General features: G+C 33.7%; 1 protein-coding gene across 2 annotated transcripts; it reads left to right on the top strand.

Moving 5' to 3' along the window:
* Nucleotides 1–7733: 7733 nt before the first annotated feature.
* On the top strand, nucleotides 7734–11003 carry LOC139863301 (translation initiation factor IF3-4, chloroplastic-like). Of its 2 annotated transcripts, none has more exons than XM_071852538.1 (9): nucleotides 7734–8083; nucleotides 8832–8871; nucleotides 8948–9007; nucleotides 9309–9361; nucleotides 9464–9519; nucleotides 9623–9656; nucleotides 10229–10301; nucleotides 10384–10483; nucleotides 10570–10712. In XM_071852538.1, exons 1-9 carry the CDS (start codon nucleotides 7854–7856, stop codon nucleotides 10578–10580), a joined length of 657 nt encoding a protein of 218 aa, XP_071708639.1. In that variant the 5' UTR covers nucleotides 7734–7853; the 3' UTR covers nucleotides 10581–10712. The 2 variants fall into 2 exon arrangements, with proteins under 2 accessions (XP_071708639.1, XP_071708252.1); XM_071852151.1 differs by having other exon boundaries at nucleotides 7747–8083; nucleotides 10384–10476; nucleotides 10570–11003.
* Nucleotides 11004–16490: the final 5487 nt, after the last annotated feature.

Below are 16490 nucleotides of genomic sequence, written 5' to 3'. Positions count from 1 at the left end.
AACTGGTCAACGTCGATTCATGGGTTAAAATCAAATTTGGTAATCATAGTCGATTAAAGTAAAAAAAAATTCAACATTTTAACATGAATTTTAATCACAACTTTAGAATTTTTGAACAAAATTAACCATTTTAGAATAATATGTTAAAGTTTATGTTTATGCTTATAATTTTCTTCTATATTTACACATATAATTTTTAAATTTAATATTTAAATATATAAAGTACAATCCGATTAACCCGAATTACCGATTAATTCTTCTAAAGTTTCGACCGATTGATCCCCGAGTAGCGAATTTTGCAACCTTGGATATACCCATTAACACTCGAAATACATATATAAATACATAAATATAGATATATGCTTAGATATTTACTATTACAAATGCATTTACCGTTAGATTTACATTGTGCAAATAACATTATAACAAAGTAATTATGATATATTACGATAAAACATGTTAATTTAACAAAATAAACATACAAATTTCATATTAAAATTTTTTTAATCTATGTTTAATAGTAAATTCAACTAATTGTGTTCTATCTTCGACAAAAATTACAAACTTTTTGTGGATAAATTTTAATTATGTCATGTTATATTTATATTTTGTATATTACGTTTGTTTTTATCGCATATTAATTAAGAAATATTGTAACATCTTAATATTCAATGAATATCGCCATTGGGGCTTTGCCTCAGTGGTACAAGGCCTTGGGGGTCTTGGGTGAGAGAGACTCGGGTTCGAGTCTCAATCGCGACAAGGGGGTTTTCCCCGATCCCTAACCTGTGAGACCTCGGTCTCTCTGCCCTCTGGTTACGGATTCCGGTTTCCTCCTCTGACTGCGTGCGTGCTAACCACTAACCTGCGAAGCTAACGTGCCTTTCAAAAAAAAAAAAAAAAAAAAAAAAAAAAAAAAATATTCAATGAATATCTTTTAACCCAGTGATTTTGGATATTAATGAATGAACAAAATTAAATGAATATATAAAATTGTTATAATAATAATAATAATATAGATATGGATAGTCAATTTTGGTGTATACATATAGTCAATTTTGGTACACAAAGTATGTATTTTTATATTGAGATTTTAGGCTATAAATACTCATGAATGCAAGCATTAAACTTGCACCATTTCTCACACTTACAAAGTGTTTCTTTCTTTCTCTCCATTATCATCTTTGTTCTTACACTTCATTATTAGTATTCTAAATCAAGAATCAAATCACTAAAGGTAGTTATAAGCCTACTGAATTATAACATCAAGAATCAAACCACTAAAGGTAGTTATAAGCCTACTGAATTATAACATCAAGAATCAAACCACTAAAGGTAGTTATAAGCCTACTGAATTATAACACGTTATCAGCACGATAATCTTAATACTAAATATGGTTGGCTCTGCCACCAAAATGATATATGGTCGGTTATACCACCAAAATGATATATGGTCGGTTATACCACCAGAATGATATAGGTCGGTTATACCACCTGAAAAAATATATGGTCGACACTGTCGCCAAATTTTCATTTATGTTTACTAATATTTATATTTTTGTTATATAACATTTATTTATGATTGCTTACACATGGTCGACACTGTCACCTACTTATCATTTATGTTATATTAAATTTATGTTTAATGTTTATATACTTATGAATATAAATTGACTCTAATTTATCATGATGTTTGTTTTAATTTTTGATAATAGAAAATGTCGAATCTGGAAAAGCTTAAATTTACTCCTTTAGAATCAACTGGAAACAACTACATGCCATGGGTTATAAAAGTAAAAATGCATCTTAAATCAATGGGCATTCTTGAAACCATAAATGAAAACAACACTTGTTCTGAAAAAGAACAAGCTACGGCATGTTGCTTTATTCATCAACATATTGATGAATGCTTACAAAATAATTATGTGACTGTAGAAGATCCCCATGTTTTATGGGAAGGTCTCAAAAGCAGATTCAATAATCAAAGAGAAATTTTACTTCCAGCTGCAATGGAACAATGGAGAACATTAAGGTTCCAAGACTTTAAGAAAGTAAATGAATACAGCTCAGCTCTGTATAATACATGTTCACAACTTAAATTCTGTGGACATGAAATTAGTGATGCAGACATGATGGAGAAAACTTTCTCCACAATGAATGCTGCAAACATCACAGTGCAAAGAAATTTGAGAATGCTAAAGTTCAAAACATATCCTGAACTTAATTCATATCTCTTAGTTGCAGAGCAAAATGATGAGCTATTAATGAAAAATCAGCAATCCCGTCCTACTGGTACACTTGCAATCCCTGAAGCAAATACTGCAAATAATTATAAACAGGGACAAGGACGCGGGCAAGGTCGTGGTTATAATAACCATCACCATCATCATGCCAAAAGCCATAACTATGGTAGAAACCATCCTTATGGTAATGGTAATGGGCGTGGACGTGGTCGTGGTCGTGGCCGTGGTGGTCAAAGAAATAGTAATCCACGAAAATATAAATATCAACCACAAAACAAGCCCATTAAACAAGATGTTGAAGAAAATTCTTCTAAAAATTCTGAAGAATCTTGCTACAGATGTGGTAGAATGGGCCACTGGGCTAATACTTGCCGAACATCTAAACATCTTGTTAAGATGTATCAGGATTCGCTGAAAGGTAAAGAAAAGGAAGTAAATTTTGTGGATAATATTGATCCAACAGTCACTGAGAAACCATCTGATTTATATGAAGATTTCTTGAATGTTTAAGTTGTGTGTCTTTTGAAAAATAAACGATTTAATATCGTCTGTCTTTGTCATTATGTTTGCTAAATGTTTCAGTACTATCTATTTGCGTTTAAAATATTGTGTAATATTAATGTACTCACTATTTATTTCTTATATATGAAGTTCAATATGAATTTTGCTGGAATACAACATCAATCAAGTGGTGGAGATCTCTGTATAGCAGACAGTGAAACTACACACACTATACTTAAATCCGAGAAATATTTTATTGATCTAAAACCAACGGAAGGAACTATACATACAATATCAGGACCTGCTAACTTGATAAAAGGTATAGGAAAGGCAAATTTCATACTACCAAATGGTACAAAATTTTTAATAAATGATGCCTTATTTTCTCCCAAGTCAAGCAGAAATTTATTGAGTTTCTCCGACATATACCTTAACGGGTATGATTATCAGTCAGTGACAACAGAAAATGAGAAATATTTAAGTATCACTGACAAGAGTCATGTGGTTGAAAAACTGCCAAGACTTAGTTCTGGATTACATTATACACATATAAATGTACCAGAAATACATATGGTAGTTAACGAAAAATATATTGATCCTGGTGTATTCAGTTTATGGCATAACAGATTAGGCCATCCAGGATCAACAATGATAAAAAGGATTATTGAATGTACTCATGGACATCCACTAAAGGATAGAAAAATCCATCATGATACAATGGTTCCATGTACATCTTGCTCTCTTGGAAAATTGATAACTAGACCCTCACCACTTAAGGTTGAGAAAGAATCACCAATGTTTCTTGAAAGAATTCAAGGTGATATATGTGGACCAATTCATCCACCATGTGGACCATTTAGATATTTCATGGTTCTAATAGACGCATCTAGCAGATGGTCTCATGTTTGTCTGTTATCAAGCCGTAATGTGGCATTTGCAAAATTTCTTGCCCAAATTATTAAATTGAGAGCTCATTTTCCTGATTACACCATTAAAAGGGTGAGACTTGATAATGCTGGTGAATTTACATCTCAAGCATTTAATGACTATTACATGTCTATAGGAATTGTTGTTGAACATTCTGTTGCTCATGTGCATACACAAAATGGTTTAGCCGAGTCATTGATTAAACGTTTACAGTTAATCGCTAGACCATTGATAATGAGAACAAAACTCCCTGTATCTATATGGGGTCATGCAATTTTACATGCTGCTGCATTGATTCGCATCAGACCAAGTGCAAGTCATAAATATTCCCCCCTACAACTTGCTTTTGGTCAAGAGCCAAATATTTCCCATCTTAGAACATTTGGTTGTGCAGTGTATGTTCCAATTGCGACACCACAACGTACAAAAATGGGTCCTCAAAGGAGGTTGGGAATATATGTTGGATATGAAACATCTTCAATATTAAGGTATATTGAACCTATGACAGGTGACGTTTTTACAGCACGTTTTGCTGATTGTCATTTTAATGAAACATTGTTCCCTAGATTAGGGGGAGAAATGAAAAATAAAGAAAATGATGTTTCATGGTGTGAACCTCAATTAAAGTATCTTGATCCTCGCACAAAAGAATGCGAGACAGAAGTTCAAAAGATAATGCATATACAAGAACTTGCAAATCAATTGCCTGATGCATTTACAGATACAAAAACGGTGACAAAATCATATATACCAGCAGTAAATACTCCAGCTCGAATTGAAATTCCAAAAGCTGGCAATAACGTCACTCATGAATCTTTGCCACGTCAGAAACGTGGAAGACCAATCGGTTCAAAGGATAAAAATCCTCGAAAAAGAAAATCAGCTGATAATGAAGTAAAAGAAAGTGTTCAAGAAGAACCACAAATCAGTACTCCTACTGCAGAGGAGATTGATGATGTCAATACAGAAATTGCAATCAATTATGCATATTCAAAAATATTATGGAACCGAAATGAAATGAAAAATCTTGATGAGAAATTTTCATTTAATGTTGCATATGACATCATGAATAATGATGATGATCCAGAACCAACATCTATGGTTGAATGTCAAAATAGACATGATTGGGCTCAATGGAAAGAAGCAATACGAGCTGAATTAGAATCACTCAATAAAAGAAAAGTTTTCGGATCCATCATTCTCACTCCTAAAGATGTGAAACCTGTAGGATACAGATGGATTTTTGTCCGAAAAAGAAATGAGAAAAATGAAGTTACAAGGTATAAAGCTAGACTTGTAGCTCAAGGTTTTTCTCAAAGACCGGGAATTGATTATGAAGAAACTTATTCTCCTGTTATGGATGCAATTACTTTTAGGTACTTAATCAGTCTGGCAGTTTCTAAAAATTTAGAAATGCATCTCATGGATGTTGTGACTGCTTATCTATATGGATCACTTGATAGTGATATATATATGAAGATACCTGAAGGATTTAAGGTACCAGAAGCATCAAATGCAAAACCCAAAGAAATGTATTCGATTAAATTACAAAGATCTTTATATGGGTTAAAACAATCGGGACGTATGTGGTATAACCGATTAAGTGATTACTTGATAAGCAAAGGGTATACAAATAATCTTACTTGCCCTTGTGTTTTCATTAAGAAAACAACATCCGGATATGTGATCATAGCTGTTTATGTTGATGATCTTAACATCATAGGTACAAATAAAGAGATCCATGAAGCCATTCAACTTCTAAAGAAAGAATTTGAAATGAAAGATCTCGGAAAAACCAAGTATTGCCTTGGTTTACAAATTGAGCATATGCCTAATGGTTTACTTGTACATCAAACAACATATACTGAAAAGATTTTGAAACGTTTCAATATGGACAAGGCAAAACCATTAAGTACTCCTATGGTTGTTAGATCACTCAATGTTGAAGCTGATCCATTTCGTCCATGTGAAGATCAAGAAGACATTCTTGGACCAGAAGTACCATATCTTAGTGCAATTGGAGCTCTTATGTATCTTACAAATTGTACAAGACCTGACATTTCTTTTGCAGTTAATTTGTTGGCAAGGTTCAGCTCTGCTCCTACCAAAAGACACTGGAATGGGATCAAACACATATTTCGATACCTTCGAGGAACTACTGATTTAGGATTATTTTATTCTAACGAATCAAAACAAGATTTGGTTGGTTATGCAGATGCAGGTTATTTATCTGATCCACATAAAGCTAAATCTCAAACTGGATATGTATTCCTAAATGGAGGTACTGCAATATCATGGCGTTCTCAAAAACAAACACTTGTTGCTACATCGTCAAATCATGCCGAAGTGATTGCATTACATGAAGCTACTCGAGAATGTTTTTGGTTGAGATCAATGACACAACTCATTACTGATTCTTGTGGACTAGAACGCGATAAAAGTCCAACAACTATCTATGAAGATAATGCAGCTTGCATAGCACAGATGAAAGAAGGGTATATCAAAAGTGACCGAACAAAACACATACCACCTAGATTCTTCTCATACACTCAAAATCTCATTAAGGACAACCAGATTGAAATGAGATATGTGCAATTTAGCAAAAACTCTGCTGATCTTTTCACGAAAGCACTTCCAACTGCTATTTTCAGAACACACGTTCATAACATTGGCATGAGACATGTTCAAAAGATGTAACAGCTGAAGCGATGTCTACTTGAGGGGGAGTCAACTCCATGCTGCACTCTTTTTCCCTTAGCTAAAGTTTTTTCCCACTGGGTTTTCTTTAGCAAGGTTTTTAACGAGGCAGTAATTTATAGTTGATCTTCAACAAAATAAAATTGCTATCCAAGGGGGAGTGTTATAATAATAATAATAATATAGATATGGATAGTCAATTTTGGTGTATACATATAGTCAATTTTGGTACACAAAGTATGTATTTTTATATTGAGATTTTAGGCTATAAATACTCATGAATGCAAGCATTAAACTTGCACCATTTCTCACACTTACAAAGTGTTTCTTTCTTTCTCTCCATTATCATCTTTGTTCTTACACTTCATTATTAGTATTCTAAATCAAGAATCAAATCACTAAAGGTAGTTATAAGCCTACTGAATTATAACATCAAGAATCAAACCACTAAAGGTAGTTATAAGCCTACTGAATTATAACATCAAGAATCAAACCACTAAAGGTAGTTATAAGCCTACTGAATTATAACAAAAATAAAATAAAAAAGTGGATATGAATATAAGTATACGGTAAATACTAATGTGACCCTATAGTCATCCCTAATTACAACCTGTCACTAAACATTCTTAATCGATTCCTTTAACTAATTTTAAAGAAGGCAATATTCATAAGTGAATGGTTCTCATGATTTGTTCTCGTTAATCTCCTTGTCTCCGTCATTATCTCCGTTAAAATATCAAGTTAAATAAAATTCAATCTAGTGGCTCAATAAAACACCATTTTAGAGTTTCAAAATTCATAACTTGACTTTATGGCTCTTGAACAATTACTGTAGCTACATAGTGAATTTGGTAGCCATAGATAGATCAAATTAACTATCATTTAACCCTAAAATTTCAAGTGCATCGTGATGGAATTGATGGTTACAGTATCGGATCCATGACGGCATGACAAGTACTTAACTATCAAAGCCACAATTTCTTATCCTTTTCACCCAAGTGTAACCTAGATTCATGGTTTTTTGCTTGATTCCGTCATCCATTTAATCCGTCGTTGGGCTTTTCAAACGAACAGTGCTATCTGACGGCCACTAATCGTGTCCGCCGGAATCCACCACCACCATTTGAGTGGTGAAAGACATAAATGAGGGAGCGGTGATAAGATGGATAAAGGAAAATGACCATTTTACCCTCGTATGCAGGACACTTGACTGAATTTACCAAAATATTTAACGGCGTTAATGAAAGGGACTTTCGGCGTGATAAGTGTAAAGCAAGGATTATTATCCACTTAAAAGTTAAAACAACACATAAAGACTACTACACTATCAGACGATCATCCACTTAAATTATTCAAAAAATGCATGTTGAATTCATCTCACAAAGGTAAAATAAATTATGGATAAGATCATCCCCACCACCACATGGACCACAATGAATATGATCACCTTCTTTTAAACCCACTGCTATTGTGTTGCATAATTCTATGGCTACGGTTACTTCCAACTGTATCATCCCGCCTTTTAAACAACAACCAATCTTTTTGCAACCTAAATTAATCTCTACTCCTCGTCTTAAATTTTCAAACATATATGTTGCCGTCGACCGGATCACCTGCCGCTATGGAGGGGGTAGCAGTTCACGTCTACAAGATTCCGAGCGCTCTCAGCATATTAAATCTGACGATGATCAAGTCCTTGATGTCTCCACTATCAGGTTTGTACAGCTGCTTTAAAATTTTATTAATTGCTTTGAAGATCAAACCACTATTAAGTTTGCACCACTAGTTAAGTCGTTGTATTCTTGTTATTTTCTGTTTTGACTACATTTATAGTGTGAGTGTGATGTATTGTTGTGGAAATCCATTATATACGTAACTTGATCATCTCCTGATCAAGCTTTGAAACATGCATAAAACATCTAAAATTCATTCATGAACGTGATAAGTTTAATTGGCCACCGAGTTCCTAATGAAGCAGGAGACCCAGGTTCAATTCTTGGTAACACCCAAGATTGAATTAATTGGGCTCTTGACTAGAGGGGGCGCCAATGTGCGTAATTCACCTGGTTACGGGTCTCGTCGGGAGCTCATCGCCCAGGGGTTTTACTCGCTAGTGGGGACCCAATGTGATTGTCGCTAGGTAGGTTTTCTCTGCGAACCCAAAATATGCTCGTGTGATGTGTTTGTACCTATACCCGAAGCAGCTTATATCAGTTGAATAGTTTCTATTGTAAAGTAACATTTTTTGCTTTATATTTTCATGGGTTTGTTAATTACAATCCTAAGCGTTGTCATTTGAAGGGTTTGAACATACATAAGTTATTGCACACTGGGTCGTTGAATTTGTTATGGTTTGAGTACAAGTTTAGATTCGTGTCTCAAAAGCTTTGATGACAGTCTAACGACTGTCGTTATCATTTTCTTATGAATTAATGTATTTCCTTAATTGTATGAAATATATAGGTCAAATACTGTGAGGCTTATAGATGATCAGCAAAATATGGTTAGCAAAACATATATTTTGTTAAGTTTTATGCGATTTTGTTGGGTTGTAATGATCGATCTGCCTGTTATGCTAGGTCGGTATAGTACCTAAAAGTGTTGCTATTCAGATGGCTGAAGATGCTGAACTTGACCTTGTATGTATTCTCATATACTTAAAAACTGCATTAACTTAGTTACCTGTTTCAATTTTGTTTTTGTTTTTAATATTGTTATTGTAATTAATCATTAACTATACCTTTGGTTCTACGCCCTGTATTTGGAGTGACCGAGTTCAATAATCTGGCCGCCTACAACTGCTTCATCTTTGTTGATGTGTAAAAGTTTTGTTGTTCTTTTTGCATATTTCAGATTTTAGCAATTCGGGGGTTCAACCCATGTATATGTTGTATCTTTTTAAGCATCATAATAATAATATAATCATATGCTTTTGTGTAGGTTATATTGTCTCCTGATGCAGATCCACCTGTTGTCAAGTTAATGGATTACAAGTACTATAACATCTCCTTTGATATATGATCCTGATAAAAGTAATTATTCGAGTCCATTTTAACATTAAGTCTTGATTAATGTTCAGTTGCACATTTTTGCAGCAAATATAAATACCATCAACACAAGAAGAAAAAAGAGCAGCAGAAGAAAAATGCTGGTGAACGCCTTCCCTTTTAACTACTCATATATTTAATGTGTAGCTTTTATTTTTAAGAAGAAAAATAATGCTGAACAAAGTATCATATCTTCTTTAATGATAGCTCTTCGTATGGATCAGAAAGAGCTCAAAATGGGGTAAAAATTACTGTCTCATACATTTTTTATATGATATGCTACTAAGTAAAAGATTGTTGTGTTGGTGATAAAAGTGTCATCTAACATTTATTTTAGTTGATTGAGATTTACTTAGTAACGAGTTCGGAGAGTGTGGAGTACACACCCGTAAGAGTTGGCTAGCGACTGTCGCGGAAATTGTGGGGGTCAAGGGGGCCGCGCCCCCTTGCGTTTGAGGGGTCAAGGTGCCTTCCAACAATTTTTCCCGCCAAAAGGTGTGACTTTTGTCAACCGTTTTTTTCCCGCCAAAACTGAAGGGCTGCATCCCTTCATGATTAACTGCTATTAAGTAATATTTCAAATTATTTTCGTTTTTGGGCAGAATAGCATTCAGATAGAAACTCATACAGAATCACACAATTCTCTAATACTTGATTTTGATTTCTTCTTGCCTAGAAACAAAATTGTTATTGTCTTATCCCAATTAGGATTTCGTGTAAACCCGAGGCTTGTGAGGGGCGAAATACTTTATTAGGAAAGTGTTTCACGATTCAAGAACCAATTTTCATACCCGGTCTCTTACATGTTGACAGTTACAACATTGATGTACACGATTATGACGTTCGTTTGAGAGCTGCTAAAAAATTTCTTAAAGATGGTGACAAGGTTGTTATTTGTAACCTGCTACCAAAGTTTATTGCTTAGTTCCTATATTTTTTATCTCTAATTTTCTGTTGATGGCTCTTAGGTTAAAGTTATTGTGAACTTAAAAGGTCGTGAAAAGGAGTTCAGAAATAAGGCCATTGAGCTCATGAAGCGTTTTCGCTATGACATTGGGGAGGTAGCCTGTATGCTTTATTTGATTATTAGCACAACATTTATCATTTTTCTGTTAATGACATTAGTATCAAAACATGACTGAATGATGTTGCAGCTAGGCATTGAAGAAATAAAGAATTTGATGGATAAGAACATGTTTATGGTGTTGATTCCAAACAAGGTTGTGGTACAAAAAGAACCACCACCAAAGAATAAAGGAAAGTCAAAGTCAATCGAGACCCAAGTGTCAGCAACTGTGTGATAGTACGAGTCGGTTACCTTCAATTTGTTCACAAGTCAAGTAGGAATAGTAGATTTACAAACAAACTTTACAAAAAGAGTTTACAAACTAATGTTACACTATTCAGATAAATTTGAGAAATAAAGAAGAAAGAGAGAAATTAAGCACTTTATTAAATTATTCGTGCCATGAAAGTTTATTGAATTGTTTGGTAAGCTTTATTTGTAAAGGTAGTATTTCTGTAAGTCAGATAATTATTTGTATAGTTAAGTACTTGTATCGTACGTATCAATGATCAATTATACAAATAATAATATCAACTCTTTATCATACTAATATAAATATATAATCTTCATGTTTTTTTTTACTATAAAATAAAAGTAAGTATAATATTAGCATTTATTGAAATGCCAGTATTTGTGTGCAAATTTTGCCCCAGATCTTCGGATCTCTTTCTTTATTTATATAATATAATCTGTTTTTCGCCAAAAAAAAAAAAAAAAAAAAAGGATTATCGAAGATGAATGCAAGAAAAGTAGCGCTGGCTTGATGGTTTTAGGGTGTGAGGATAACCGAGAGGTCCCTGGTTCAATTCTAAGTCAGGACATCTATATTTTGATTAATTAAACCAGATATCTTTTTTCTCTCTCCTCGATTCCTTCCTCCTCCCACCGGTACTTTGGTAAAACCCTAATTTTTCAGGCGCCGCCACCAGGCTCCAGCACCTCGCCGGTGGCCTGGTTGGCTCTTTTTTTCTCGCTTTTCTTCCCTTCCCCTCACTTTGGCTCTTCTTTCTTGCCGGTTGGGTTCGTGGGTTTGGTTTCCTTCCGATTTCTTGGTGATTGTAGTCCAGGCGGCGAATGGAGGCTCTTCCACTTTCATTCTGGTCTCCGGCAGTGAGTAGTCCTTGGATTCTTCTTCCTGCGTTTTTCCCGGTAAGATCTTGTTCCGTCGTACTTTTTGCTTCCCGGAGATTTTCCGGCCACCATCCACTGGTGGTTACAGGCGGCGAACACCTTAGTGTTCTGTGACCGTTCTCTGGGCGGTGGTCGGGTTTTTGTGTTGATCTTCGTTCTTCTTGTTACGGATCTGAGGTGCCTGAGTGGTTCTTTTTTGTTTCCTAACCTTTTTTACAAAATGGCGAATTTTTCTATGTTATCCTCACCCCTTGTTGTTAGCTTGGTTCTGTCTCGTTGCTTTGACCGGATAGTGGTTTGTGGGCTGGTTTTGGTTAAGGTGGTTATGGGACGGTGCTGTTGCTGCCTGTTTTGATTATCGTTCTCTGATTTGGGTTCGTTCGTCCATCTTCTTCGTCACCGGGTTCGGGTCGGACCGTTCCGGTGTTGTTGCCGCCTTAGCGGTCTCGTTTGACTGTGAGAGAAGTTTGAGACTCTAAGCTCCAATGAACTTGGTTTCTGGATTGTTTCTTCCGGTTGTTGCCTGATTGTCCGAGGATTAGGTCGCTTCAAGCTAGGGAGTCTAAGTGGTTCGTTTGGATTTCTTGGATCTGCTGGTATACAGGGGGGTCTTTCTGGTTGTCTGGTTGCGGTCTCGAGGTTGATGTTCTTGGGTTTCCCGGCGTGCGGATTTGGGTTTGGTTTATGATGGTTTTGGGAGGTTGCGGTTGATTGTAAGGGAAGTTCGCGCTTGCAAGCTTCAGTTCAGGTGAGATTTTTTGAGGTTTGGAGGTCTTGGTTGAAATGTCCCGTTCTTATTGATTAAAAACGTTCCATATTAGTTGATTTCGTTGCGAGGTTTTGACCTCTATATGAGACGTTTTTCAAAGACTGCATTCATTTTAAAACAAACCATAACCTTTATTTCATCAATAAAGGTTTAAAAAGCTTTACGTAGATTATCAAATAATGATAATCTAAAATATCCTGTTTACACACGACCATTACATAATGGTTTACAATACAAATATGTTACAACAAAATAAGTTTCTTGAATGCAGTTTTTACACAATATCATACAAACATGGACTCCAAATCTCGTCCTTATTTAAGTATGCGACAGCGGAAGCTCTTAATAATCACCTGAGAATAAACATGCTTAAAACGTCAACAAAAATGTTGGTGAGTTATAGGTTTAACCTATATATATATCAAATCATAATAATAGACCACAAGATTTCATATTTCAATACACATCCCATACATAGAGATAAAAGTCATTCATATGGTGAACACCTGGTAACCGACATTAACAAGATGCATATATAAGAATATCCCCATCATTCCGGGACACTCTTCGGATATGATATAAATTTCGAAGTACTAAAGCATCCGGTACTTTGGATGGGGTTTGTTAGGCCCAATAGATCTATCTTTAGGATTCGCGTCAATTAGGGTGTCTGTTCCCTAATTCTTAGATTACCAGACTTAATAAAAAGGGGCATATTCGATTTCGATAATTCAACCATAGAATGTAGTTTCACGTACTTGTGTCTATTTTGTAAATCATTTATAAAACCTGCATGTATTCTCATCCCAAAAATATTAGATTTTAAAAGTGGGACTATAACTCACTTTCAAAGATTTTTAGTTCGTCGGGAAGTAAGACTTGGCCACTGGTTGATTCACGAACCTATAACAATATATACATATATATCAAAGTATGTTCAAAATATATTTACAACACTTTTAATATATTTTGATGTTTTAAGTTTATTAAGTCAGCTGTCCTCGTTAGTAACCTACAACTAGTTGTCCACAGTTAGATGTACAGAAATAAATCGATAAATATTATCTTGAATCAATCCACGACCCAGTGTATACGTATCTCAGTATTGATCACAACTCAAACTATATATATTTTGGAATCAACCTCAACCCTGTATAGCTAACTCCAACATTCACATATAGAGTGTCTATGGTTGTTCCGAAATATATATAGATGTGTCGACATGATAGGTCGAAACATTGTATACGTGTCTATGGTATCTCAAGATTACATAATATACAATACAAGTTGATTAAGTTATGGTTGGAATAGATTTGTTACCAATTTTCACGTAGCTAAAATGAGAAAAATTATCCAATCTTGTTTTACCCATAACTTCTTCATTTTAAATCCGTTTTGAGTGAATCAAATTGCTATGGTTTCATATTGAACTCTATTTTATGAATCTAAATAGAAAAGTATAGGTTTATAGTGGGAAAAATAAGTTACAAGTCGTTTTTGTAAAGGTAGTCATTTCAGTCGAAAGAACGACGTCTAGATGACCATTTTAGAAAACATACTTCCACTTTGAGTTTAATCATAATTTTTGGATATAGTTTCATGTTCATAATAAAAATCATTTTATCAGAATAACAATTTTAAAATCAAAGTTTATCATAGTTTTTAATTAACTAACCCAAAACAGCCCGCGGTGTTACTACGACGGCGTAAATCCGGTTTTACGGTGTTTTTCGTGTTTCCAGGTTTTAAATCATTAAGTTAGCATATCATATAGATATAGAACATGTGTGTAGTTAATTTTAAAAGTCAAGTTAGAAGGATTAACTTTTGTTTGCGAACAAGTTTAGAATTAACTAAACTATGTTCTAGTGATTATGAGTTTAAACCTTCGAATAAGATAGCTTTATATGTATGAATCGAATGATGTTATGAACATCATTACTACCTTAAGTTCCTTGGATAAACCTACTGGAAAAGAGAAAAATGGATCTAGCTTCAACGGATCCTTGGATGGCTCGAAGTTCTTGAAGCAGAATCATGACACGAAAACAAGTTCAAGTAAGATCATCACTTGAAATAAGATTGTTATAGTTATAGAAATTGAACCAAAGTTTGAATATGATTATTACCTTATATTAGAATGATAACCTACTGTAAGAAACAAAGATTTCTTGAGGTTGGATGATGTAGTGACCCGAACTTTTCCATGTTTATATATATTAATTGAGATTGATATTTACATGATTAAATGTTTCCAACATGTTAAGCAATCAAACTTGTTAAGACTTGATTAATTGAAATATGTTTCATATAGACAATTGACCACCCAAGTTGATCGGTGATTCACGAACGTTAAAACTTGTAAAAACTATATGATGACATATATATGGATATATATATATAGTTAACATGATACTATGATAAGAAAACATATCATAAAGTATATTAACAATGAACTACATATGTAAAAACAAGACTACTAACTTAATGATTTTTAAACGAGACATATATGTAACGATTATCGTTGTAAAGACATTTAATGTATATATATCATATTAAGAGATATTCATACATGATAATATCATGATAATATAATAATTTAAAATCTCATTTGATATTATAAACATTGGGTTAACAACATTTAACAAGATCGTTAACCTAAAGGTTTCAAAACAACACTTACATGTAACGACTAACGATGACTTAACGACTCAGTTAAAATGTATATACATGTAGTGTTTTAATATGTATTTATACACTTTTGAAAGACTTCAATAAACTTATCAAAATACTTCTACTTAACAAAAATACTTACAATTACATCCTCGTTCAGTTTCATCAACAATTCTACTCGTATGCACCCGTATTCGTACTCGTACAATACACAGCTTTTAGATGTATGTACTATTGGTATATACACTCCAATGATTAGCTCTTAGCAGCCCATGTGAGTCACCTAACACATGTGGGAACCATCATTTGGCAACTAGCATGAAATATCTCATAAAATTACAAAAATATGAGTAATCATTCATGACTTATTTACATGAAAACAAAATTACATATCCTTTATATCTAATCCATACACCAACGACCAAAAACACCTACAAACACTTTCATTATTCAATTTTCTTCATCTAATTGATCTCTCTCAAGTTCTATCTTCAAGTTCTAAGTGTTCTTCATAAATTCCAAAAGTTCTAGTTTCATAAAATCAAGAATACTTTCAAGTTTGCTAGCTCACTTCCAATCTTGTAAGGTGATCATCCAACCTCAATAAATCTTTGTTTCTTACAGTAGGTTATCATTCTAATACAAGGTAATAATCATATTCAAACTTTGATTCAATTTCTATAACTATAACAATCTTATTTCAAGTGATGATCTTACTTGAACTTGTTTTCGTGTCATGATTCTGCTTCAAGAACTTCGAGCCATCCAAGGATCCATTGAAGCTAGATCCATTTTTCTCTTTTCCAGTAGGTTTATCCAAGGAAATTAAGGTAGTAATGATGTTCATAACATCATTCGATTCATACATATAAAGCTATCTTATTCGAAGGTTTAAACTTGTAATCACTAGAACATAGTTTAGTTAATTCTAAACTTGTTCGCAAACAAAAGTTAATCCTTCTAACTTGACTTTTAAAATCAACTAAACACATGTTCTATATCTATATGATATGCTAACTTAATGATTTAAAACCTGGAAACACGAAAAACACCGTAAAACCGGATTTACGCCGTCGTAGTAACACCGCGGGCTGTTTTGGGTTAGTTAATTAAAAACTATGATAAACTTTGATTTAAAAGTTGTTATTCTGAGAAAATGATTTTTATTATGAACATGAAACTATATCCAAAAATTATGGTTAAACTCAAAGTGGAAGTATGTTTTCTAAAATGGTCATCTAGACGTCGTTCTTTCGACTGAAATGACTACCTTTACAAAAACGACTTGTAACTTATTTTTCCGACTATAAACCTATACTTTTTCTGTTTAGATTCATAAAATAGAGTTCAATATGAAACCATAACAATTTGATTCACTCAAAACGGATTTAAAATGAAGAAGTTATGGGTAAAACAAGATTGGATAATTTTTCTCA

The sequence above is a fragment of the Rutidosis leptorrhynchoides genome, chromosome 1 (genome assembly GCF_046630445.1).
Source record: "Rutidosis leptorrhynchoides isolate AG116_Rl617_1_P2 chromosome 1, CSIRO_AGI_Rlap_v1, whole genome shotgun sequence".
Classification (NCBI taxonomy): Eukaryota; Viridiplantae; Streptophyta; class Magnoliopsida; order Asterales; family Asteraceae; genus Rutidosis; species Rutidosis leptorrhynchoides.
This window is presented reverse-complemented; position numbering and strand designations above follow the sequence as displayed.